Below are 26,571 nucleotides of genomic sequence, written 5' to 3'. Positions count from 1 at the left end.
TGAGTTGTCATGCCCGTACTTTCGGCCTTCTCTAAGACATACACACGATGACTCCTCCAAAAACTTTGGTCCATAACACTTTCTCTAAGAACACTTCCATATCAATATACTTCAACCTTCAAGGAATACAAACCTAGCACTCCCATACAAACAACTCAACACATCAAAAAAGCTCCAAGGCTGTAATATCTGAAAAGGTTTGCATCTATTTCTGTTTGTATTTTTATAGGAAATGGAGAAGAGATTGCAGTAATGCCTCCCAAGGGGTATTGATGAATTATGACGTATCCCTATATCAGTCTTCTAAAGGCACAAAAAACGGTAATTTGTGTTTAAGATCACCTAATTACTAAAATAAAATAAAAATTACAGAGAGGTTAGCTTATGTAGCACATAATCTGACAGGCAAGGGACTGGCATATTTTGTCGTGTAAATGGATTGCAAGTGCACTTTTTACACTAATAGCACCAAAATACAATAAACATGTTCAAGATGGCTTTTATTTTATTTTTTATTTTATTTATATTTTGCAGACAAAAAGGGCTAAGCCCAAACAGGAAAAGAAACACACCTTTAACCTACAGAAACCAAACGGGATACCCCAGCATGATCCGCGATGTACAATAACCTAATAGTCTAATACCAGAAGGAGGACTGCTGAATTCCACTGGATCCTCAAGATTGTTGTCATTAAAGATGGCTTGTTTTTAACTATAACAAAGGGGGTATAACAAAGATCTTGATCCCTTCATGGAGACAGGTATAAAATGTCCTACCAAAGGATATAAGAGGAGATGCACTATTTATTAGCAAAATGACCTGACTATCCGATGACTTCCCATTATGAAAATACTCCCCATTGGAGCTTGAGTGATACGTACATCAGAAACTTTATCTTCCTCGATTTTAAAGTCAATTCAGCTTCATATTTAGGTATTGAATATTAATGCACAGGAGACTCTGAATTGCATTGTAGCTCAACTCTTAAGAAGGAATGGGACATTGCAGGCTTAAAGCCATGTCAGCTCATGCGGCCTAAATTTTTCCATTGCACAAACACACATCCTCCGACAAAACTTGTGTATCCTCCTGATGATTGACATGCTGTGAAATTTACTTTACTTCCCATCTTTTCTAGTTATAACAACTTATGAGGCAAGAAAACTTTCAGACTCGGTGCTCTGGAAGATATTTCAATGATATCCCCATCTTGGATGGCATAGTTGACATGAGAACCATCAATATATATCACTCCTTTTTTAGAAGACCATGTAGTGTCTATTGTTTGGTCATGTTTAATCAATCCATGCATAAAGTCTGACACTGCCCCAGGTGAAATAGGCTCCCTTACCATGTACTGGAGGTCCTGAGATAAAATGGGCATTGGAAATCCACCTGCTGAAAGCATTGCAGCTGTTGAACCAGCAGCTGTTGAAATTCTTAGACCACTTGATCTGCAGTTAACTAGTGGGGAACATGGCTGATCATCTTGTGTGATTCTGCAAACATACATGCTTAATTGGATTCTTTTCATTTTCTATTATCTTTTCATCCCCTTTTCTTTTATTTGGGGAATGGGAGACAGAGAATTAATGCTCTGAAATGAAAATAAGAAAGACATGAATCAAAGACTTTTGGATATCTCATAAGGAAGCTTTTACCTGAAGGAGAATCTAGAAAGTGAAGCAGGACATGGATGTGCAACTAGAATATCATTGAGAGCATAAGTTGACAAGTGTAGTGCATTAACAGAAATCATTATCCTTGTTAACTTGGAAGGAACAAATTGACCTTCAAGTATACCATCTAAAACCTGGAAAAGATTTAAAATAAAAAAATAATAATAATAGAAGAAAGATTATACTGAAAGCAGCTAGCCAGCTACAAGAGTGTGTTTACAGTTGTTCAACGTTCAATGAAAAGGATGGAATGAAGGAAATGACATAGAGAAAAATGAAGTTCAAAGTGCTTTAATCTGTTAGAATGATATGGATTGAAGCATTGTAAATTACAAGAAAGTTTCTTCCATCTGATCTTACAGAAGGGCTGTAGATCGAGGAAATAATTTAATTTTCCCAATTTGAAGATATGTACTAAGAGCATGAATTATTTCACTAGAAATAAGCATTTCATGCTGAATATTTGTACATAAATCGAACCAGTCACATAAAAAATTTAGTAACACAGCAAGTAAACTTTAATTTGGGGAAACAACATAGTGTTTAGTACAAATTAGAAATTTAAAAACTTCTATTTTATGAATAGGTTCCCCTTCAAAATATATCCCCACATGTGCTGCAGGCTTGCAGCTCATCAATTACTGGACTAGATTGGTATCGACTTGTAAGTTTGACAAAAATAATTGAAACCTACATCAAAGTTGAGTGGTCAAAAAAGTATTTAAAAAGGATGGAAATGGATTGGACGCACATTTATGTAGGCTTTTCTCATCTCTGATCATTGATTAGAGGTACATCCTGAACCTCTAACCAGTCCTATCTTTAATACATGCTAAACTGGCTCTGAAAGGTAAGTTACAGTATAATGATTGGCTTCACAGGAGTAATTAAAGGTTCATCATTATAACAATGTCATCAAATTAGAACATTTCATGTTACTGCATATTCAAGCTTTCATTCAACAACATGCTAGCCTCTACACCCTCAAGGCATAGTAAAAAGAAAAAATGGTTACTGCTAATATTTCCTCTAAAGGTAGAAAAGAGCTAATCTTACTTGTTCAAAATTTTCAACAGTTGCAGAACAAAGTTGGCCAGTGCTTCTGGTAACATCAAACTCACTGCTGAACTGTTCCACCTGTTGCAATGAAATATGACCAAAATAGGTTACCCGGTTGAGTTTGTTCAGTTGCTTAAGCAAAACTGAAATCGACATTTTTCCAAAAGATGATCAAATGAATTGAACTCTGAAGCCAATATATCAATACTAAAACCAAAAATACGTGCACACAAACCTCATCAAATCGGGTTGGGTCAGAATTCACTCCAAGAACAGGAATTTTGTTATCCATGAAATGGCTGGTCTGCAGAAGAGTTCCATCACCACCAATTGTTACAACAAGGTCCACATCATTGATCGGCTGTGACAAATCATTACGCATCACAGCTTTCCATTCAACTGACTTTTTCTGCAGAATTGCTTGACAAAAGTTTATGGCATCATGGTGCACCTTATGCCTACTATCCAAGAATTGTAAGATCTGCAATTTTTCCAACAGAATTTAAATTTCAAATCACATGAGAAAGAATTACAATTATGCCTATTATCCAAGTAATAAGCCAAAAATCCTGGAAGCATCCCTTATTAAGTAAGAATTCACATATGCGTTGAGTTCCTGAATACTCCCACTAGAATCAAATCATAAAATTCAGTTTATCAGAATCCTCACTCTTTCTTATATATATAACACATAATTATTTTCTCAGTTCTAGTTCATTTGTAAGAACAGAAGCTTTGGCACAACAGTTAGTATTGTCATTTTATAACCCCAAGGTCACACGTTTGTAATCAACCTCTTGCAAATGTAAAGTAAGGCAGCCTACTATAGACACACACAATGAATTTGACCTTTATAAAGCTCATAAAACGGTAGCTTTATATCATCAGGTTTCCATTTTTTAGTTCATTTGTATGAAATTACAAACCTTCTTTTACCAACATACACAAGCACATATGAATAAGCAATGAGCATTCACCTAAATCTTTTCTAGGTTGAGATGAAAACGGGAAGGTGGAAAATAGCAATATAGCTGGACATATACATAAAAACGTTTCATGTTAAGATTTCCCACCGGCCCATTTTCATTTTGACTCCAACCAAGCATAGCCTAACATATCCCCCACTTTAACATTTTAACAAGCAAGATGCGTGCAAAATGGTCGGAAAGTGCTGAACCAAACCCTTAAACAGTGGATACCTAGAAGACTCAATAACAAAAGCAAAACCATCACAGGATGTGGATAACCAAGCTGAATCAAAGAGATGATCAAACGAAGAGGGTGTAAACATGGAGGGTGCAGCCAAAATTGAGAAGAAGCTTTCATTACCTGAGGGTGGGAGTGGGAAGGTGGTACATAAACACCAAAGGGTTTTAGAAGAAGTAACAGTCTCTTCATCACCATTTGCTTTTGCTCTCTCAACTTTCCTCAAAGTGTCTATGTAAATTGCAAGAGCAGACAAACAAGCAATGCATCTTTTGTTCATATATATATATATATATATGGGTAATACTTCTCTCATTTAACATGAGAGAAGTTTTTTTCCTACACTAACAAAAAATGTGGAGCCTACAAGTTAAAAAAATTAAAAAAAAAATAAAATTACAGGCACGTCTTTTTATGTCTCACTGACATGAGATAGTTATCTCCTACAGTTGGAGAAAATTATTTCCCTATATATATATATATTACATAAATAATGTATTTTTAAAATTTTATTATTAAAATAAATATTTTTTTAATTCTATAGGTTTAATTCAGAGTTTGGAATCCAGATCTAAAGCTTTAAATTCTTTTCAAACATATATACCGGAAGAAAGAAAGAATATATGTTCTTGCTCCTTACTTGTTCAGCACATATGCAATAACTGAATTACAATTATTTGATAATAAATAAATAATTTTAAATAATATCTTAAACTATTTTTTTATTAAGAGAATTATGTCAGTTTGGCATGATAAGATTCTCCGAAGAATAAATAACTAAGTTTATATTATTTATAGAAGTATATATAAAGATTAAATCTTAAAATAGAAAGATTAAATATAAAATCAACTTGTGGTATAATTAACTTACGAAATAATATTACAGCTATTGTAATAATTTGATGATTTGGCGACGAGTTCAATTCTTGTCATTTTTGTTCTTTTTGTTTGATAAATTTGTTCTTGTTCTTTTAAATAAAACTAAAATTTATTGCAGGATCAAAACAAATAAATTTTATTAAAAAAAATTCTATTATTTTTTTAAAACAAATTAAAATTTTAAAGTAATTAATTCATGACAAGAAAGATAAAGGGAAAAGGTAACTAATTATAGAAAAATCATAATAAAAAGCAACTACTTCTATCATTTTAAAATACTAATAATACATTTTTTCGACATGCTTTTTTTTAATATATTCTTTATTGATGAGTGAATTTCCAGTAGATTCTGTTAAGTAATCTAGATTTACTCTCTATTTATTTGAACTCACAGAAAATTTATTTAATAATAAAAAACATGTTATTAGTATTTTTTTTCCCCTTTAATATGAACTGCATTGTTGTAATTACCAATTTTTTTGCGTAGAATCTTTTACTCAAATTCACAAAACAAAACATCCTATGTCATCTGAGTTTAGGCAATTCTACTCATACTAAGATAAGGCATCAGTGCTACTGAAACAAAATTTCATCCGAGTGTAAAAGATAAATTTATACGATTTGTAAGTAATACTTTTAAAAATTGCAACAATTTAATTAGCAAAGTAAAAATAAAAAAAGAAGGGGCCGATATACTTACCACCAAAAAATTTTATTACTCTTACAACTAACTTAATTATCGTTGATTTCTGTCAATCGAACGGTTATAATTTATTAAGAATTAATAATTAATTAATAAGTGTGATTCAATAAATATTATTAATTTCAGATAAATTATAACTGTTAGATTAACGAAAATCAATATTTATTAAATTGATTATAAAAGTGATAAACTTTTTTTTAGGTGGTAAGTGAACCTGTTCCAAAAAATAGATACATACAATTATTAAAGATAATAATAACCAAATCCAAATTTACAACCCAAAACTTGACTCCGTTCCGGTCCAATTCAAATCCCCGCCAAAACCGGATCGACCCAATCTTGACCCACCCGTTTATGGGTCCATCTATGATTTATCTGAATCGGACCTAACCCAGTTTTCGTCCACTTACACGCATGAGCATCGGGTTCAATCTCCTCAACCCTAATTCTGCCGGAGCATCCGATCGGACTCTGCTATAATCCGAACACCGCAACCACCTTCTCTCGAACTCTCTGTAAGACAGCATTCATTTAATTCAACTTTTTTTTTCTATTTAAATAAAAAATAAAAAGAAAAAATTTCTCCAATTTGATAAATTTAAGAAGTTCCTTAAAATTCATGCATTTAATAAGTGTTTTTCTTCTTCAGAATCTTCAATAAATTTATATGGCTTAAGATTAGTTGAATTGCAAAATTTTGATATTGGTGTTTCATAATTGATGGAACTTTTGAGATCCCTTTTGCTTTCAGGTTGTGATTTCTTTTTTTTTTTTTTATATATTTTTTTGGAGGTTTTTTTCCAAATTGGAAATCAACTTTGTCTTAATGATTTTTGGGGGGTTCATGTTCAATTTACAATGTGTATGCTATTGCTAAGTAATGCATATCCAACCAAAGTGTAGTTGGGATTGGGAATGAACTCATTGAAGATCCCTTTCACTGGCCTGGTTTTTTTTGTTCTTGTATTTTGGATTGACAAAGTGGGGAAATTAAAGGGGAAAAATGAAGAATGGGGAAGCAAAGGGAAGAGAATGGGGCTCGTGTGTAATGGATTTCCTTATTTTTGATTGGGTTTAAAATCTTCTAAATTGGGGTAACTTTGAAATGATAATGAAAATAAACTAGGGAGAGTTTGGAGGATCACATGAAAATCCTTTAATGCTTTGCTTTTTTATAAATATTAAGGTTATGCTTTTTTTGTTCCTCTTATTTACAACTTTTAGGTAGTTTTTGTATGATTATTTCATTAATCTTGTTCCATCTATTTTGTTGACTTACCTACTAATCTACTTATTTTATGTGGCAAGCAGATTATTTCTAGTACCAAGCCTATTTGATGGAAATATCAAATGATTCAGGCGTAAAGAAACCAAAAAGGCTAACATCTGTTGTCTGGAATCACTTTGAAAGGGTTAGGAAGGCTGACATCTGTTATGCTGTTTGTGTGCACTGTAACAAGAAACTTAGTGGATCAAGTAACAGTGGAACTACTCATCTGAGAAATCATTTGATGCGATGTCTGAAACGGTCAAACTTTGATGTGTCTCAACTCCTTGCAGTGAAGAGAAGGAAAAAAGATAATACCGTCAGTGTTGCAAGTCTTGGTTTTGATGAAGTTCAGGGGAAAGAAGAATACATAAAGCCAACAATCATCAAGTATGAGCAGGATCACAAGAAAGATGAAATCATTAACTTTGGGGGTCGTAAATTTGATCAGGAGAAGAGTCGACTTGATCTTGCACACATGATCATATTGCATGGATACCCTTTGACCATGGTTGAACATGTGGGATTCAAGGTCTTTGTGAAGAACCTGCAGCCTCTCTTTGAGTTTATGCCAAATTGTGGTGTAGAGGTTTCTTGTATGGAAATCTACAGGAGGGAGAAAGAGAAAGTGTATAACACGATAAACAAACTACATGGTAGGATTAATCTGTCAATTGAAATATGGTCTTCAGCTGAAAATTCTTCATATTTGTGTGTAGCTGCACATTATATTGATGATGATTGGACGTTACAAAAGAAGATCCTGAACTTTGTCACACTTGATCCTTCTCATACTGAAGACTTGCTTCCAGAAGTGATTGTTAAATGTCTCAATGAATGGGATATCGACTGTAAGTTGTTTGCCTTAACACTGGATGATTGTTCCACTGACGATGGCATCACTCTTAGAATCAAACAGCAAGTGACTGAGAAAAAGCCTTTTTTGTGTACTCGTCAATTACTTGACATACGCTCTGCAGCACATCTCATAAATTCCATGGTTCAAGATGCCATAGATGCACTGCATGAGGTGATCCACAAGATTCGAGAAAGCATCAGGTATATTAGAAGTTCACAAGCAGTACAAGGAAAATTTAATGAAATTGCTCAACAAGCTGGAACTAACTCTCAAAAGGCCCTGCTTCTTGATTTTCCAATTCATTGGAAGTCAACATATCTCATGCTTGAAACGGCATTAGAATACAAGACTGCTTTTTCTCTCTTCCAAGAGCAAGATCCCTCTTATTCATCATTCCTAACTGACGAAGAGTGGGAATGGGCGATTTCGGTTACTGCTTATTTGAAACTTTTAGTTGAAATTACCAATGTCTTTTCAGGCAACAGATTTCCTACTGCAAATATATATTTCCCTGAGATTTGTGACATCCATATCCAATTAATTGACTGGTGCAGAAGTTCAGATAATTTTCTTAGTTCCCTGGCATTGAAGATGAAAGCGAGGTTTGATAATTACTGGAGCAAGTGCAGTTTGGCTTTAGCAGTAGCAGCTATATTAGACCCCCGGTTTAAACTGAAGTTGGTTGAATACTACTACTCCCAAATTTATGGGAGCACTGCTTTGGATCGTATCAAAGAGGTTTCTGATACAATCAAAGAACTTTTTAATGCGTACTCTATCTGTTCAACGATGGTTGATCAAGGCTCAACCTTGCCTGGCATCAGCTTACCTAGTACAAGTTATGATGTTAGGGATAGACTAAAGGGCTTTGACAAATTCCTTCATGACATGTCACAGAATCAGAGCATAGTATCAGACCTAGACAAGTATTTGGAGGAACCAATTTTTCCTCGTAATTCTGATTTTGACATATTGAACTGGTGGAAAGTCCACATGCCAAGGTACCCAATCTTGTCTATGATGGCACGTGATGTTCTTGGGACTCCAATGTCAACAATGTCACCAGAATTGGCATTTACCACTGGAGGGAGAGTGCTAGATCCTACTCGTGCTTCATTAAACCCTGATACACGACAGGCTTTAATATGCACACAAGATTGGCTCCGAAATGAATCAGGAGGTATGTACTTATATATTCCCCCCCCACAATGAATAACCATGATTGTTGGCTTTTCTCTGATTCATTATTTTTACTCTAATATCTGCTCAGATTTATATTCATCCTCAAGCCATTTTACTCTACCGGTTCTCATCGAATCAAATTAAGTTTTCCATGATACAAGTCGCTACAATTTATAAGGGTAAGGTTGCTCCTTTGTAACCAGAAATGCACGATTTAGATCATAGGAAATAGTCACTTTGCAAAAATGCAAGTGCTACATCCAATCAACCATCACTCCTACCCTCACAAAGTCGGGGCTTTTGTGCAATGGGTTTGCCCTTTATGCTTCAGTACAACTTGTGTCATATTTTCCTAATCTCTCCATATCCCATTGTTGAACATTTTGCTTTCTACTTAATTATGCCTGTGTTGCAAGGTTGATGGATCTGTCAGCTCATAAGATATCTTTATCATTGTTTTACAATTTCAGGTCTTATCCAAGACTAAGGAAGGAAGATATCTTACAGTTGTCAAGTGGGCCTTTCTTGCAGGGAAGTGGTCTAGCTAGCAAATATTCTATGAACAAGCAATGTATATTCTTAGAACAACGAAGCAAATGCTTGTGTATATGACTACATGTTAAAGTTTATCGAGCTTTTGCCTGTAGAGCTGTCACCTGTTATTGGACTTTCGATTCAGATGAATCTGAATTTGTACAGAGGGTTGCATGCCCTTTAATATCGAAATCGCCCCTTGCATAAACCTTTTCTCTTTGTGTATGGTTGGCACATAGAGAATGATCTGCTTGGATGGAGATCCTCTTACAATGGCATCGTTTTAACTGTCATTTCATCTCAATCATCATGTACCAAGCGAAATTCTTATATACAGTGTATCACAGCCAACGAGTAAGACTGTAACATGTATTGTCAGATTGATTTTAAAGTGATACTGTACACAAAGTTTAAATTAATTGGTTCCAAAATAAAATAAAAACTGAATCAATTAAGTCAAGGTAAATCATAAGAACTGTGGTGTTACAAGTATTTCCAGTGACTTGTTAATTGAGCTCCCTAAAACAACTAACAATTATTAATCCTCTCAATTTTGTTTCAGTTTATAGCTTTTGCTAATCGTTAAAGGGGTTGGAAAGTTGGTCTGACGTCTTAATGAACAGATACATGATATGTTTTAACTGAGCCACTAAATGAATCTTCAAGTTACATTCTAGCTTGAGGCCCATGACAAACTGACCAACAGGCTAAGTCCTTAATTACTGGTTGAACTGATTATCCGTTTATGACCAAAAAATTAAAATAAAGGGAATCACATCGTTATATCCCGGAGCATTCAATTATTCATGCTAGTCTTTATCTCAAGAATCTATAATTGCTCCCAGTCAACAATGTTCCTTAGGGGGCGTTTGGTTGAGGATAAATTTTAAGAATACTAGGGAAATGTAATTGATAGGGAAATGTTGAAAAATGAGTTTGGTAGGAAAATGTAAAAAAAGTTGTTTGGTTGGAAAAAATTTTACTGGACAAATTAGATAAGATTTATAAAATCTATGTTTGGTTTGAGGTAAAATATAGATGGGAAAATAAGTGACAATTACGAAAATATCCCTGTTTTTAAAAATTTTGGGAAAATAAAAAAATTTGTAAATTAGAGAACCACCGGCTATATTAATGTGATTGCTCACTAAACACTATGAATTTAACTCAATTTACTTTTAATTTTTCGATCATTATATCAGGCTTCAATATATATGCATAATTCTATTCAAATTGATCCACAGGTGAACTGAGCAGTGAGCACTAGCAACCATTTCCTCTGGTTGCGGCTACCCAAAAACATGAAGGCAACTTTAACCAAATTGACTTTTTGGATGATCTTTATCCTTGCATCAAATTCATCAGATTACAGGAGGATAAGATAAGGGGCATTTCCGTCTTAGTTGGATATTGCATTTTTTAACTTGCCTTGCCATTTGCAAATACCATCTCCAATGAGGTTTTTTCAAACAGTGATTTGAGCATCATTTTACACATATATATGCATTACTGGGGAAACCGATTGCCTATTATTATTTTTTCCAAAACTTCTACCAAACATGGTGTTACTAAATACCCACTTTCATTTCCCCATCAATTCCACAACAAACCACCTACCAAACATCCCCTTAGTACTTCCTCCTCCATACCTAAGGAATCCCTCAAAACCCAACAAAGGAAAAAGGATTATTGTGGTATGTAGGTCCGTTTTAAAACTATCCGTAATGTCTGAGTGTGCTACTTGGGTGTACGACAGGACCATAGAGATTTTGAAATAGGATACACTGTACAGACTATTATGGAAAATGATGTTGACACTTATTTTTTCCACACTTTTCTTTACACCACCCTTATTAAACAAAAAAAACAAAAAAAGGCTTGAAAATGTATTAAAAAATACATTTTTGTTTTATTATTAAAAAATTGTGTAAAAACAATATGCAAATAATATTGTTCAACTTTTATAGCAATATTGTTATATAAGCGATTAAGATCTCCATATCATATAAGAAAAAGGAATATACAAAGAGAAAAAGTAAAGCATATAAAAGAAGAATGTAAGTCAATATTATTATGCTATCCGTTTGTCAGTCAAATTATTAGACACCCAAAAATAATTTTGGATCCTAGGAAGCCGCTATAGGCTTACATTCTAGATATGATATATCATATGAAGAAAATTAAATCTCCTTGGAAAAATTAATAGGTAGCAAACAACTAGTTAACGGGTTCTAATTAGGTTTGTTTTTCTCTTCCTTACTTGCAATTGGTCATGGCATTGAAATGAAGTTTGACCCATAGCATCTCCTTCAATTAGAAGCCGAGAGTGGAGGTCACATTTGTCTACTTGAAATTTATTGTTACCATAAATTGGTGGCAAGATTGAAAGGAAAAGTGGAAAACCATTAGTATCCATTATGTAAAAAAGAACAAACAAATCACATCTGAGATCCCATTTGTCTCGTATATTCTTAACAAGTAAACCATTTTCTCAAAGTTGGCCATTTATGAATTTGAAGAAAAATTAACAAAGGACCCTCACTACATGACCTGATTTGACTCTGCTTTACTTGCACTTTTACCCGTCTTTCTTTTGTTTTTCTCCACCTGCTTTCAATGTTCAACTTTCGTCTACGTACCATAATTTTGTTCAAAGCTCGACTCGAACCTAATCAACGTGCCTAACAAACGGAAGGTCCATTTGATATTGATGTACTTCCTTTAATAGGGGAAAATCAAGAGAAGAAAGACAAACGAAATTTTCTCTCTTCAAATTAGTTAGGTAGCTTTTAGAATCTAATCATGTACATGATAAGTTGGTTCAACTCGTTGAGTTGGTCCATTTAATCCACCAACTTGTTTAAAACTTGTCTCGTATAAGTTAAGGTGAAAACAAATTGAACTCGTTGATCCATCGAGTTTTTTATTTTTTAATAAAATCTTAGTCATTGATTCTCATAAAATCTCTTTGTTTTTTATTTAATATTATTTCTCTAGGTAACACAAGTTTTCAAAAAAAAAAAATTCACATTTTAAATATATAAGCGAGTTGATAGAGTATGGTGGATGAGTGGAGGTTTTCAACCTACTTTAAAAGCGGGCGGGTTGACTCATTTTAAAACAAAATGAAGGAATGACGGTGGCTCTTTTTACTATCTCTACTTGTCATAATTAGAAATTACACCATTAATTTAAACAAATCTAACATTTATTACTTGATCTGAACACAATATATATATATATATATATATATATATATATATATATATATTAAAAAAATTGAACATACCTCTTTAATTAATATATGAATTTTATTTTGACGTACTTATAAAAAGTTTTTATCCATCGCTTTATCTAATTATGTGCTGTTATCTTATTTAATATATTTGACATTGCATGTAATTATTAACATAATTAAATGCGTTAAATAAACAAAGAATCACCATAAAATTGAGTAATAATGTAAACATATTTTACATTGACATCAAACTAAAATTGAACTCTAAATTTAATCTATGCAAATCTCTTACGAAATTACACAAACGTAACTCTCTTAAAATAAATTTTATATCTCTAATTTACTTTGTCTATGGTCTGAGAGGAATTATTATTACTTTTATAATTGGAAAGAGGCCTGAAATAAGTTGAGCATTTTAACATTTAGAAATTGGGGAATTATCCATTTACAAATTTTTTTTACAAATTACACTAAGTATGCCCGGTCATACACTCTTGATTGAAGTATGACCGGTCATACTTAGTGTAATTTGTAAGAGTTTGTAAACAAAAAGTTTGTAAATATAACTTTCTTCTTTGAAATTAGCATGTCCCAAAATAATAGTAATAACTACGACAACAATTGGTGACCACAAAATGCTATGGTCAATATGTAGAATCTTGTTTGTTGGTGGGGGAGAACTAAAGTTCGGGGTCATGCAAGGGTTCCGTCATTGCAGGCAGCAACAGAAAAATCCTAAAATCACTATTAATTACTTTGGTTTCATGAGTGATGATTCTCGTTGTTGACTTCGTCTCTATCCATCTCCACCACCACAACTCTATGTGTCTGCCTTTTCAAATTGTTAGTCTGCCTTTTCAAATTGTTAGTTTATGTTCATAGTGGACGCATCTTGAAATTGGAAAGGAGCCCCTGGTTTTCTAAATGACGAGTACATTTTTTGTATAACGGGAGAATAGATACTTCGTTATTAAAAAGAAAAAAAAAAGGCCTTAAGAGTTTCTCAAAGAAGTTGAGGGCTCTTTTCTGACCCTAGTAGAATACCGGTGTCTAATCCTACTCAAACTTTCAAATACCAAAAAAAAAAAAAAAAAAAGAGAGAGAAGAGATATGAAAAAAAACATAACCATAAAGATAGGAATAATATAAATGTATTTTTTTTTTATCATATTTAGTAAAAAATGTACCAAGTCATAGTAGTGAAAATATTTACCTACATGACGCCTTTATCTACAAATTTCTACTTTACACGTAACATAATTTAAAATTATAAGCATGCATATTAATCATTTTTTTATTAGCAGCACGTTAATCAATTTGATATATGAAACACAGTATAATCTCACCCTTTCTTTACGAGAAAATAAGGTCAACGCATATCTCTTTTTTATATTAATAAAATAGTAATATTATTTTAAGTTGGTATTCTTAAACTTTGGTATACCAAGGGCAACACTTGTAAGTCAATTGACAAGGAATTGGATTCTCCTTTGTTTGAATTTTATAAACGACTAAAAAAAATAGGCGCTGGGGCCTAAGAGAGCTTTCTTAAATGAATTCACATTCGATTCAGATTAGTTAAAGCTTAAATGACAAACGAATTTCAAGAGTCTCAGACAAAAAATAATATAAAACAAACGAAACCTTGAAAGTTTTAGATAGGCATATTATTTTTGTTTAGATGAACAACATTATATCATCTGCAATTTAAATTTAAATTTTTACGCTTACAAAATAGTGAAACGCTCAAGCTTTTTTGTTACAAATATATTATAACATAAAATTATTCATTTGTCTAAGTTAAAATTTTTTTGGGAGAATTGGTTACTTAATATGATTTCAGAGCATCAGTAACCGAATAGTCCGATTATTATCGCCTCACTCTCAAGTCAAGTAGGTAGTTAGATAAGCCTATATATACTCTTGTATAATGGGATATATTAAACAGAAAAATATTTCTGTTGTTAATGCAGATAAGTTATCTGCATTTATTATCAAAATAATGTTATTTTGAGATTGAAAAATTAAAAAATTTAATTATAAAGATTATAATAACTCTAAAATAAATTAAAATTATAAAAACACCATGATTTTCGTCCCAAAACGATGTCTTATTGAGTTTACTGAAAATAACTTATCTGCCGTAACTGCAGAAAGAATGAACCCTATATTAAAAATATAATATATAAAATAATTTATATGCATTCACCTAACCGCAAATTGTTGGGAGTGTTAGTTGCATGACAATTTCAACATTGGAGCATTTTATAACAATCTCTTAAATATTTAAAACCCTGTTGATATGAGAAAAAAATAGTAAGTAATTAAACTTTTTTTTTTCAAACATTTTAAACCCTCCTAACTGATTCTGTTAATTATTTTCTTGATCGTCAAAAAAAAAAAAGATATTAAATACCTCTAGTTTCATTTAATGTTTTTTTATTAAGTATTAAGAAGATGGAATATGTTTTAAAAGAATATAACAAAAATCTTAAAACAATGAGTGAGTATATTTGTTGTTTACAAAAAATAAAATAAAAATGAGTGAGTATATTTGTTGATTTCTGAATTAATAAGTAAATCCTTTTTTTAGATAATAAATCATTCTTTTTACTTTATATTTATTCAATAACTATCCTTCTATTAAAATATTTATTTATTTCTTTTCTCACTATACGATATTATTATTTAAAAAAAAATGATATTTAAATATGAAAACAAGTTTAAATGCACTCACTATATATATCGTAATGTTCTTTCATAATTTCAACTCAAAAAGAATTTTTTTTTACCTAAATTATAAATTGGAAATAAACAAGTAACAATATTATTTATATACTATTCCTGTTACGTCATTTTCATATCACTTTTTAATGATAAAATAAGATGAATAAATTTCTTAATAATTTTTTATTTTTCTATATAAATATAATAAAAGGTTTAAAAAAAATTTCATTTGTTGTAAAATATATGTCATTTTAAAAAAGATAGGTACCTTGAAATGGAAATTGTAAGGTGTAAGTGAGATGTAAATGGGGTGAGCGGCTTGTTAGAGGTCCAAGACTTGGCTTGCTTTAAGAGATCGTTTGTTTCAGCTTTTAAAAAAAGTAACTTTTATCACTTTCTTATTTTAAAAGTACTTTTTACAAAAGTTAAAGCTATTTATATTTTTATAAAAATATTTAGTTTTTGAAAAAAATATTTGGCTTTTGACTTCTGCTTTTCTTAGAAGTTAAAATTTTTAGCTTATGAAAAAAATAGGTTTTTCACTTTTTTGTGACTTCTCCTTTTTTTTAAAAGCAGAAATCCAAACGAACTAAAAACGAGAAGTGTTTTTTTTCTAAAAAAAAAGCAGCTTTTGAAGAAAAAAAAGCTCATCCAAACGGACCCTAAATTTGATTTGGCCTGACTTGTTTAAAAATAGAACGGATTCAAATTTAAAAAAAAAAAATTTGTTTAACAAACAAGTTCAAGCCTAATTTAATGAGGCTTGGCTTGAAAGCTCGTGAGCTGGCCTGATATATATATATATATATATATATATATATATATATATATATATATATATATATATATATAGTTGTAAAATTAATAAGAACTATAAGAGAAGAGATAAAAGAGATAGGGGAATGTATTCTTGTTGTATTGTCACACTACAATGATGTCTTATTTATAGGCTCGGGAAACATGAAAGTTACAATAACTGAAATTATTCTCCAACGGTCATAACGTCTCCAACAGTCATAACGGTTATGTAACGGATATGGATAGCCAATAAATTATCTATAACACTCCCCCTTGGATGTCCAATAATCTTATTGAGAAAAAATATGTATTAGAAGCTGCCTCATTAAAAACATTACCAGGAAAACCCAATGGGACAAAACCATGGTGAAGGAAAAAAGAGTGCAGCACGTATTTTACTCCCCCTGATGATAACATTATTTAATATCTCTGAGTTTACGCATCTCGATCTTGTAAACGAGCTTCTCAAAACTTGAAGTAGGTAACGCCTTGGTAAATAAATTTGCCAAATTATCACTTGAACGGATTTGTTGAACATCAATTTCACCATTTTGTTGAAGATCGTGAGTGAAGAAGAATTTTGGTGACATATGTTTCGTTCTGTCTCCTTTGATGTATCCTCCATTTAATTGATCTATACAAGCAGCATTATCTTCATGCAATATTGTTTAGAACTTCTTTTCTAAATAAAAACTGCATGCTTTTCGGATGTGTTGCGTTATTGACCTTGATCAAACACATTCTTGACTTTCTTCATAAATTACTATTATCCCATATCGTGCTTCTACTTGTGAATAAATATTCTGTTTGGAATCTAGCTTTGTGTGGATCATGCATTATTCTAGTATCTTCATATAAAAAAAAATTAATTCCAGCCAACAAATTTATAAATAAAGATAAGATATAAAAATAAGGGGGAAGATACGAGGTTTAAAAGCATTTATTGCTTTAATCCTTTAATGATAGTTGAAGCTTCATTCAACGAATTTCCCGGGAATTTTTATATGCTTCAAGCATTTTAGATCCTTCTAGGATTTTCATATATATTTCACTGTCGATTGAATAAGCCACATAAATAGGTTATAATAACATCTATTAGACGCATGTCAACCTTTTCATGTACTGCCAGATTATTAAAATATCTGAAGGTGATTTCATCCACCACAAGAAAATATAATAGATGCCAGGCTTTAGCAAAATTCTTGTGCTACAACAACTTCATTATAATTTTTGCACATTTTTACCCCCTGGCATTACACCTTCGTGTTTGGACTATAGGATCAAAAACTTTAAATTTAAATTGCGTCTTTATATTTTGGCCAATCATCATCAACAAATTTAGCTTCAAGATCCTCGTCTTGTTTCATCATTTCATTTTATGCAAAATGTTGTCCACAACTATATCTTTACTGTTCCAACTTTTTCCTGTAATGACATAACTAAGAGATCTCTTCATTTTTATTATTTTCAGGTACTTGAACCTCCCTTGAGTTTGATCAAAGTTATGTCTTTATGTCTCTATATTATGACCATCTTAATTATTTGCTCCTCCTCCCTTTTTGAGGATTTTTATCCTTAGAACCGATCATTTTTCTATGTACAATATGAATTGGAGCATTTACAGTTGGAATATTAGACTTATTGGTCAGTGAAATCATCTGGCAGTCAATATATAATATTTTTCTCATGTTTACTTTGTGCGAGGATCTATGAGATAATGATAATGCATTATATATTTTCCAACTGTTTATTCTCCCCCCTCATGTTGGAAAGACTGATAACAATAATCTACTAAATCTTCAGTCATTATTTCAAGATATTATATAAGGAAATTGATATCCAACATATATTCCCAACTGTATTTGGGATTCATCTTTGTGCGTTGTGGTGGAGTAATTAGAATATAAATCGCACATCAAAAATATTATTTGGCTCCTGACCATAAACCAATGTAATGGGGAAATGATAACTTATTGGAATGATGCGTACAAGTACTGTAGCATAAAATATAGTATATTCCCATGCAAAAATTGGAAGCTTTGTTCTCATAGGCAATGTTCTAGTAATCAATTGGAGACATTTAATAAATAATTTCGCTAATATATAAATTCACCAACATTACAAAGACAAATTGTCTTTATTGTACTCTTAATATTATCATTTGAGCAAATAATCTCACAAATGTCAAGATAGACAAACTTGTGGCCATATTGTAGATGCATCTATTAAATTCATATTATTTGAAAAGTCCACATGATGGGCCCATATATTTCACCATATATGCATTTTAAAAATGCAAGAGATTGAATCTCAACTTTAACTGGTGATAATTTCTTTTGAGAACTAGCATTATATGAAAATTCAATAAATTGAAGAATCTTCTGGTCTTTCAATACATGATCATATGAATTTTCAATAATATTTTGCATCATATTTGATCCGGAATGGTCCATCCAGTCATGCCAAATAATATTGCTATTATAATCAATATCCTCTTGATTTAGCAAGGCATGTTTTTCAATCATGCTAATATTAGTGTAACATATATCGAAAGCAAAACATGTAATTTTTCCTTTTTATTCTCATTTCTTACCTACAATATTTATAAAAATAATCAATTTTACCACCATTTGTGGTCTCAATGTGGTATCATTTATAGCCATTTTTGTCCCCTTGATAATCACAAATTAGCTCTTCTAGAGCTTTATATTGCCAATTATTGTATTAAAATTTGCTTCCTCCATATCAATATTACATGCATCACATATTGAGGCATTAAGGTCATATGTAATTGATAAAATAATTCGGATTTTGCTACTTCAAGAGCAATAACCAACAAAGATATTTAGCCTCATAAGTGGGATTAATTTCAATGGCATGAGATTCATAACACCTGCCCTTATTTTAATTTCTCATATTCATTTCATTATCCACTTTCGTTTGGCTTATTTCCTTTTCATGATTTGATCATGATTTTGGATTTTCTATCATCCTTCGGGAGTTATATCATTACTTGTGTTCATAGCCCTTAATAGCTAGAGTCTTTCACAACGGATTATAATTATTCTCACTCATTCAAATATGAAAAAAAAAAGACTAAATTACATAATACCAGCCTCTACTTTAGTAATTTTACAAAGGGTAATTGTAGTCTCATGTCACATAAAAATTTTGTTATCTCCTACACACTCAATTTAAAGTGGGGCCCAATAGAAAGAAAAATAAAAAAAATAAAAAATAATTGACACAAATATCGATGTATGGACATAAGATAAAAAAAAATTCCTAGAGTAATATTGCCCTTTTACAAATAACCACCCTTTACTTTCAATTGAAACAAAAAACCTCCTTATATTATAATATTAGAATAATTAAACATATTTATATATTTTCAGACAAAAATACCCCGTTTGTCACTCCATCACACTGTTTGTGGCTGTGGCCACCGGTTACCTGTTACCACTCGCCCCTCATCGAAAAACTATTAGGAAAATGTAAAATAAAAAATAAAAACCGCAACGCTTTCGGGTTTTCAAGCTGCTCTCCATTATCACCATATCTCAGGAAGATCAAGATCTCTCACGTTTTGGAATCTCATTACTAACTTGCTTCTTTTTTATTACACGTATGTGCCCAAAGCTTTTTTGTGATTTCCTTTCTGTGTTGCTAGCTGCAAAATTATCCTTCTTTCTCATTAAATGCTCTTTGGCTCTAATGATCCCTCCCTTTATAATTTTTCTACATAAATTGCATACCCAAGTGTTTGTGTCATTTTCCTCTAAGAAATGACAATATTTTCACCCTTAATAGTCCTCTTAGCAGCCCTTGAAGTTTGTGATGCTTTATCTTGACATTATTAAAATCAATGTGAAAGAACCAACAACAAAAAAAGTGAGAACCACTGGACACTATATAGACTAAAAAAAGAGAGGAGATAAAGAGAAACTCAGAAAATATAGAAATAGAAAGATACTTATAACAAAGAGGAATAAACAGATTCAGAGAAAATAGAAGAATAGAGAGACACGAACAACATTGTATGGTTTCTTTGCTCCCGGTATTAACATTATTGACGGCATCAAAATAATGGCCATAGGAATCCAAGCTTTGTTCCGAATTGTGAGAACTTCATTCACTGGAAACGTCGTTAGCTCCACCATTGACGTTGTCATTTCATAGGGAGAGATATCAACAATATGTGTCGTCTTCAAGTCTTCACTGAAATCACCATCATGGATAGAATTCACTTCAATCCTTAGTGAATAAAAACCCCACATTCTAGATTCTATAAAGATCCGAAAAAGTATGTTCAAAACCCATATGAGAAATACTAAAAAGATTTTAAATTTAAGAATCTCAGAAGCTGTAAAGATTCAATTTTTTGGGGGGAGCTATGGAGTGTTTTGCAGTGGCAGAAGAGAGATTTCTACAATTTCGTTAAGGTGGCAGGTGGCCGTGTGGTTGGTGATGATTTGAGGGGTATTTTTGTATTAAAATTTTTAGATATGTTTAATTGTTATAATTAGGGGTGAAACTGGGCCGATCCGGCCTACAGGGGCCTACGGCTCGGCCTACATCAGGCTAGATCTGACTTAGTATATTTTGTATAATAGGCCGGGCTCGGGCCCTAAAAAAGCCTGTTTAGTAAAATGGCCGTAGGCCCACTTTTAAAAGGCTGGGCCTATAAGCCTACTGGCCGGCCTATATTGTACTATTTATTTTAAATAAAATAAAATATAGTAAGTATGCCTTGAAGAAAAAAAAAGATATAAATTTAATCAATTGTAATTATTTATAAATTAATTATATTCGATTATATTTTAATAGAAATCTTACTTTATTTCTTATATAGGAGGAACCAACATCTCAACATGTTAGATTGTGTATATGAATATATTAAAAGATTTTTGGGAGAAGTTATTCTTACTACAAGCATCATGATGTGTTTGTTAGATTCATGTAGTTATTTTAATTTACATAATATGGATTTGTTTGTTGGATCTGATGAAATATATGTTATTTAGTTTGAGCATTTTTCTTTTGAAAATGACTTAAATGCATATTGTATGAGTTTTGTTATGATTCATGATTCTGTTTGGACGTTGAAATTATGATTTTTGGTGTAGCAACAGAATTTGAGTACTTTGTAAAGTTGATTCACGGTTCTGCTTGGAAGTTAAAAATTAACAGGCTAACGGGCCAAGCCAGGTCATTTGTTTTTTTATAAACGGGCAAAATCAGGCTAACAGTTAGACTCATACTAGGCTTGGGCCAGGCCAAATTAAATTTTTTTGACGTAGGCTTGGGCTTTTCGGGGCAAAGCTTGGCTCAGCCTAGCCCACTTTCACCCCTAGTTATAATCTTATACTTTGAGGGGGTTAATTGTACCAATTCAAAGTGTAGGAGGTTATTTGAAACATGATTTAAGTATAAGGTGGTTTTTTACATAATTTAGCCAAAAAAAAAACACTATAATAACTACATATTGAATGAATATTCATAATTATTCAGATCAGAGATAATTTAATAAATTTCATAATTGACTAAATTGTATTCTATCACAAATACCACAACGGTAATAATCATATATGCATAATCATATCAACTCACAAATTCATCCATTAAATTATTGAATAACATTTAATCATACATGAAACATCTGTAACGGTTATGAGATTTAATCATATATAAAATAATTGTAACGATTATTTAATTAATGGTAAATTTTCAAATAAAAGAATGCATTTATTTGCACATCATCATAACTCTTTATTTGCATTCAATTAAAATAATAAAAATAATTATACCCAAAATAAAATGGTTAAACTTATCACCTTCATTAAATAGCAAGCACTATCAATACTGCACAATTTTATCAGCAATAATAGACAAAGAATTCCTTAAGCCATTGACCAAGAAAAATTATTCATTTTTGGTCTAAAATTTTAATTATTTTCACTCAGTAATTTTTCAAATATCTAATAAGAATTTTTAAATACTCATCACTGCTTCGGGAGTATGAAAAAAGAGAAAGTCAAATTCCCATTATTATTGTGATTTTAATAACAATGATATGTAATTCATTTGGTACAATAGTTGACGGGTGCAGTGATTAAATTGATTCCTGTGTATCTTTAGCTGCTTTTTCTGGGCGTGTTTGAATTTTTAATTGCCAGCGTATTTATTCATTTTCTTTTTTCTTTTTTCTTAAAAATTTTTTTACACTTGTTCATTGCTCTAGGAATCATCGAAGCTCTGGTTATATTATAATATAACTCTAGTAGTGCCATCTTGTATATTTTACAGTTTTATTAATTGAGCATGTCAACGTTACACCCGTTGATTTACCCATAACATATGTCTTATTTGTTAATATATAATTTATCATATCACTTTAAAAATAGGTTGATTATTTTTACAATAATAACATATTGTTAATAGATCTATAGATTATTGAAATGCCAACACAAAGTTTTACCAAACACCAAATTCATAACTAATAAAGAAACAAAGTGAACCAAATATAAACGTCTCACAGGGCATGCCATATATTAGACTAATAAAGAAACAAAGTGGACCACCATGTAGTATTTGCATTAATTAAAAATAATGGATCGTCTAAATTTTAAGATTTCAAGAGAATAATAATCAAGTGGGTTAATATGTGGTATAACAATTCAGTAATAGTTACGGAAAATTCTAAGCAGGGATCAGTGCGTGTATGATAGGATCAACCTATCGATTCAGCCAGAACACATAGTACAGAGAAGGAGATGAGAAAAAAAAGACTTTTATTCAGTAAAGAATGATTACAAGTATATTTGCTACCCTATCTCACCTGGATCTTCCTATATATAGTCTTTCCTGGAAGACTAATCGAATCATCCTAACAACCAAAGCAATCCTATACAACCCTCAATGATAATAGCAATACGTTCTATTACACAGTTACGACAACTCTAACTGGCTTCTAACAGACATAGTCTTCCTCATCGAACCTTCTAGGCCTTCTTCTAATTCTCTTTGGTTGATCTTCCTTCGGATTGCTTCCTTCCCTTTCTAGTCGCTGACCTTGTATTTCTTCATCCTCATCTGTGCCATCGTGTAATTCATTGGTGGCTATTACTTCTTGGTCCACTGTTTCACCGATACACGTGTGCGCACCTGCTTCTTCACAATTGCTTTGGGTTGTGTTATTATTTGTTGGGCTTGGGCCCGTATCAACACCTCCTCCATTAAAATTAACCTTGTCCTCAAGGTTGAAAGAAGGAAATTGAGTATGAAAGTCCTCCCACAGCTCCCAAGTTGTGAAGTCAACAGGCATGCCTTCCCACATGACTTGTACCATCTGAACTGGCTGGTCTGCAATATTTTCCCAACGTACAGCTAGCAACTGCTTGGGCTCCATCACCGGTAATCCACTGCTCACAATGTCAGGCAAGGGAAAAGGTTGTATGCTGGAATCCCCACAATGTGGTTTCAGTAATGACACATGGAATGTATGATGGATTTTGGCTTGTGGAGGTAAGTTGAGCATATAAGCTACTGCCCCCACTCTTTTTAAAACTTCAAAAGGACCAAAATATCTCCTAGATAGCTTATTAGAGGTCCTGTGGGCAAGTGAAGACTGTCTATAAGGCTGTAATTGCACCCATACCAAGTCACCCACTTTGTATTGCACATCCCTTCTATGTTGGTCCACTCTCTGCTTCATAAGCACCTGTGCTTGCTGTAAATTATCCTTTAGCTGCTGCAAGATAATTTGTCTCTCTACTAAAATCTGGTCCACCTCAATGGGAACTGTACTGGATGGTACATAATCCAAAATGGAAGGAGGATCACGCCCAAAAACAGCCTTGAATGGAGACATTCCTGCTGAACTGTGAAAGGTAGTATTATAGCAAAATTCTGCCCAATGTAAAATCTTGGACCATCTCTTCGGGTAGTCAGCCACAAAGCATCTAAGATATTGTTGAAGAACTCGATTCACCACCTCAGTTTGGCCATCTGATTGTGGATGATATGCTGTTGTTCTCCTGAGTTGAGTGCCACTGTTCTCAAATAACGCAGTCCAAAATCGGCTGAGAAAAACAGAATCTCTATCCGAAATAATGGATCTAGGAAGGCCATGTAATTTACAAATCATGTGTGTAAAAAGATCAGCTACCTTGACAGCAGTATATTTCAGGGGTAGGGAGCCAAAATGGGCCTGTTTGGACAATCTGTCTACTACAACAAAAATAGTAGCTTGGCCATGGGATAAAGGCAAACTTGTAATGAAGTCCATTGACAAGTCTTCCCATATTTTTTGTGGAATGGGCAGGGGTTGCAACAACCCAGCTGGAGCTTGAGTTTGATATTTGACTTGTTGACACACTTGACAAGCGTGGACAAATTTTTTGACATCATGTTTCATGCCAGGCCATTTAAAAGAAGCTGCCACTCGAGCCATGGTTTTCTGAATCCCTGTATGACCACTAGCCAGAGTAGAATGGCACTCATGCAGAATCTGTTGAACCAAGGCAGATGATGGGTCAATAAGGAGTTTACCGCTGTCTAATAGCAACCCATCCCTGATCTCCAGATGACTGTTGGTGTCAGCACCTGTAGTCAACTGCTTATATTTGTCTTGAAAGAAAATAGATTGCAAATTGTCCTGCCTCAGTTTGTCAAGAAGGTCAGCTTGCACCACTGATTGTGTAGTAAAAGACAGATGAGCAGGGTATCTAGAAAGGGCATCAGCTACCCTATTTTCCTTTCCAGGCTTGTACACTATTGTATACTGAAAACCCAAGAGTTTGGCCAAATAATGTTGCTGTTCTGGAGTTTGAACTACCTGGTCCAGCAGTGCTCTGAGGCTCTTTTGATCAGTCCTTATTAAAAATTTTCTGCCCAAGAGGTATTGCCTCCACTTTTTAACTCCTTCGGTGATAGCATACAGTTCTCTAACGTATGCAGAGGCTCGTTGCATTTTGAGGGACAACTTTTTGCTAAAATAAGAAATGGGATGCTCATGTTGGAGAAGGACAGCTCCAATACCCAGATCTGAAGCATCAGTTTCCACCACAAACTCATGAGTGAAATCTGGTAGAGCTAGAACTGGGGCTGTTGTCATTGCATTCTTGAGATGATTGAAGGAATGTTGTGCTGCACTAGTCCAATTAAATGCATCCTTCTTCAATAAATCAGTGAGAGGTGCTGCAATGGAAGCATAGCCACTAACAAACCTTCTATAATAGCCAGTAAGGCCCAAGAACCCCCTTAGCTGCTTTAAATTTGTAGGAGCTGGCCACTCCAGCATGTCTTGAACTTTCTTTTGGTCCATACTGACCCCAGCCACTGATACAATATGCCCCAAGTACTCTACCTCTTTTTGGCCAAAGGAACACTTACTTCTTTTAACAAAGAATTGATGTTCTTTAAGTATGCACAAAACTGAACGTAAATGTTGTAAATGCAACTCGAACGAAGGGCTATATATAAGTATATCATCAAAGAAAACAGCAACAAATTTACGAAGGAAAGGCTGTAAAATAAAATTCATGGTAGCTTGGAAGGTGGATGGGGCATTTGTAAGGCCAAAAGGCATAACAAGGAACTCATAATGTCCTTGATGTGTCCTAAATGCGGTTTTATGAATATCATTAGGACTGACACGGATTTGATGATACCCAGACCTTAAATCCAACTTAGAAAAAAATTGGGAACCCCCTAATTCATCCATTAACTCATCAGCAGTAGGAATAGGGAACCTATCTCTAATTGTGATACTGTTTAAAGCACGGAAATCAATACAGAATCTCCATGATCCATCCTTTTTTTTAACTAGCAACACAGGAGAGGAAAAAGGAGAAGTACTATTTCTAATAAAACCAGAATCAAGCATTTGAAGAACTTGTTTTTCTATTTCATTTTTTTGGAATTGAGGGTACCTGTATGGCCGGACATTGACTGGCTTTGCTTGGGGTTCCAAGTGAATTTCATGGTCTAGTTGGCGATAAGGAGGCAGTTCCTTAGGCTCCTGGAATATACAAGCATATTCCACCAATAAGTTTTCCACACTGGGATCCAATTCAGATGCTGGTTTGGCCGTGTAGGAGTCCAATAAAGTCAACTGATACAAAGAAGCTACTTGCCCTTGATTATGGATTTTCTTGAACTGATTGAACGAAATAGGAGAGTGGTGTTTGTCTCCTTGCAACTGAATAGATGAACCTTCCCAAGAAAATTCCATAGTAAGCTTGTTGTAATCCAAGACAATTGGGCCGAGTCCTTGTAACCATTGCACCCCTAACACCATATCTGCCCCTTGAATTGGCAATACGTAAAAATCAATGAGAAAAATGTGCTTCTGAATCTGAACAGGAACTGCTGGACAGAAACCTTCACACTTGAGCATATGGCCATTACCAACCATCACATCAAATTGTCTATCAGTA

At 33.0% G+C, this 26,571-nt stretch overlaps 2 protein-coding genes across 5 annotated transcripts; one reads left to right on the top strand and one right to left on the bottom strand.

Annotated features, from left to right (window-relative positions):
• Positions 1-501: 501 nt before the first annotated feature.
• On the bottom strand, positions 502-4,187 carry LOC133315347 (NADH kinase). 2 transcript variants are annotated; one of them, XM_061516954.1, is made up of 5 exons: positions 4,069-4,187; positions 2,975-3,220; positions 2,737-2,817; positions 1,663-1,814; positions 502-1,500 (listed from the first exon to the last, which is right to left on the bottom strand). In XM_061516954.1, the coding sequence occupies exons 1-5, from the start codon at positions 4,141-4,143 to the stop codon at positions 1,140-1,142; spliced, it is 915 nt and encodes a 304-aa protein (XP_061372938.1). In that variant the 5' UTR covers positions 4,144-4,187; the 3' UTR covers positions 502-1,139. The 2 variants fall into 2 exon arrangements, with proteins under 2 accessions (XP_061372938.1, XP_061372939.1); XM_061516955.1 differs by having other exon boundaries at positions 502-1,455.
• Positions 4,188-5,937: 1,750 nt separating this feature from the next.
• Positions 5,938-9,716, top strand: LOC133315341 (zinc finger BED domain-containing protein RICESLEEPER 1-like). Of its 3 annotated transcripts, XM_061516948.1 has the most exons (4): positions 5,938-6,042; positions 6,839-8,833; positions 8,924-9,014; positions 9,306-9,716. In XM_061516948.1, the coding sequence occupies exons 2-3, from the start codon at positions 6,865-6,867 to the stop codon at positions 8,977-8,979; spliced, it is 2,025 nt and encodes a 674-aa protein (XP_061372932.1). In that variant the 5' UTR covers positions 5,938-6,042; positions 6,839-6,864; the 3' UTR covers positions 8,980-9,014; positions 9,306-9,716. The 3 variants fall into 3 exon arrangements, with proteins under 3 accessions (XP_061372932.1, XP_061372933.1, XP_061372931.1); XM_061516949.1 differs by lacking the exon at positions 8,924-9,014; XM_061516947.1 differs by lacking the exon at positions 9,306-9,716 and having other exon boundaries at positions 8,924-9,263.
• The last annotated feature ends 16,855 nt before the right edge of the window (positions 9,717-26,571 follow it).

This window comes from Gastrolobium bilobum, unplaced genomic scaffold, assembly GCF_033153095.1.
Source record: "Gastrolobium bilobum isolate Gb01-03AN ecotype WA unplaced genomic scaffold, APGP_CSIRO_Gbil_v1 utg36545, whole genome shotgun sequence".
NCBI classification, from domain to species: domain Eukaryota; kingdom Viridiplantae; phylum Streptophyta; class Magnoliopsida; order Fabales; family Fabaceae; genus Gastrolobium; species Gastrolobium bilobum.
Note: the sequence above shows the minus strand (reverse complement) of the source record. Positions and strands in the feature narration are given on the sequence as shown.

Excerpts from the sequence above, each read along its gene's own strand:
- LOC133315347 (XM_061516954.1), bottom strand. The coding sequence starts at position 4,143 with ATGGTGATGAAGAGACTGTTACTTCTTCTAAAACCCTTTGGTGTTTAT. Across the intron at positions 3,221-4,068 it reads CTTCCCACTCCCACCCTCAG|ATCTTACAATTCTTGGATAG; the intron begins GTAATGAAAGCT and ends GAAAAATTGCAG. Across the intron at positions 1,815-2,736 it reads CTGTTGAAAATTTTGAACAA|GTTTTAGATGGTATACTTGA; the intron begins GTAAGATTAGCT and ends AATCTTTTCCAG.
- LOC133315341 (XM_061516948.1), top strand. The coding sequence starts at position 6,865 with ATGGAAATATCAAATGATTCAGGCGTAAAGAAACCAAAAAGGCTAACA. Across the intron at positions 8,834-8,923 it reads GCTCCGAAATGAATCAGGAG|ATTTATATTCATCCTCAAGC; the intron begins GTATGTACTTAT and ends ATATCTGCTCAG.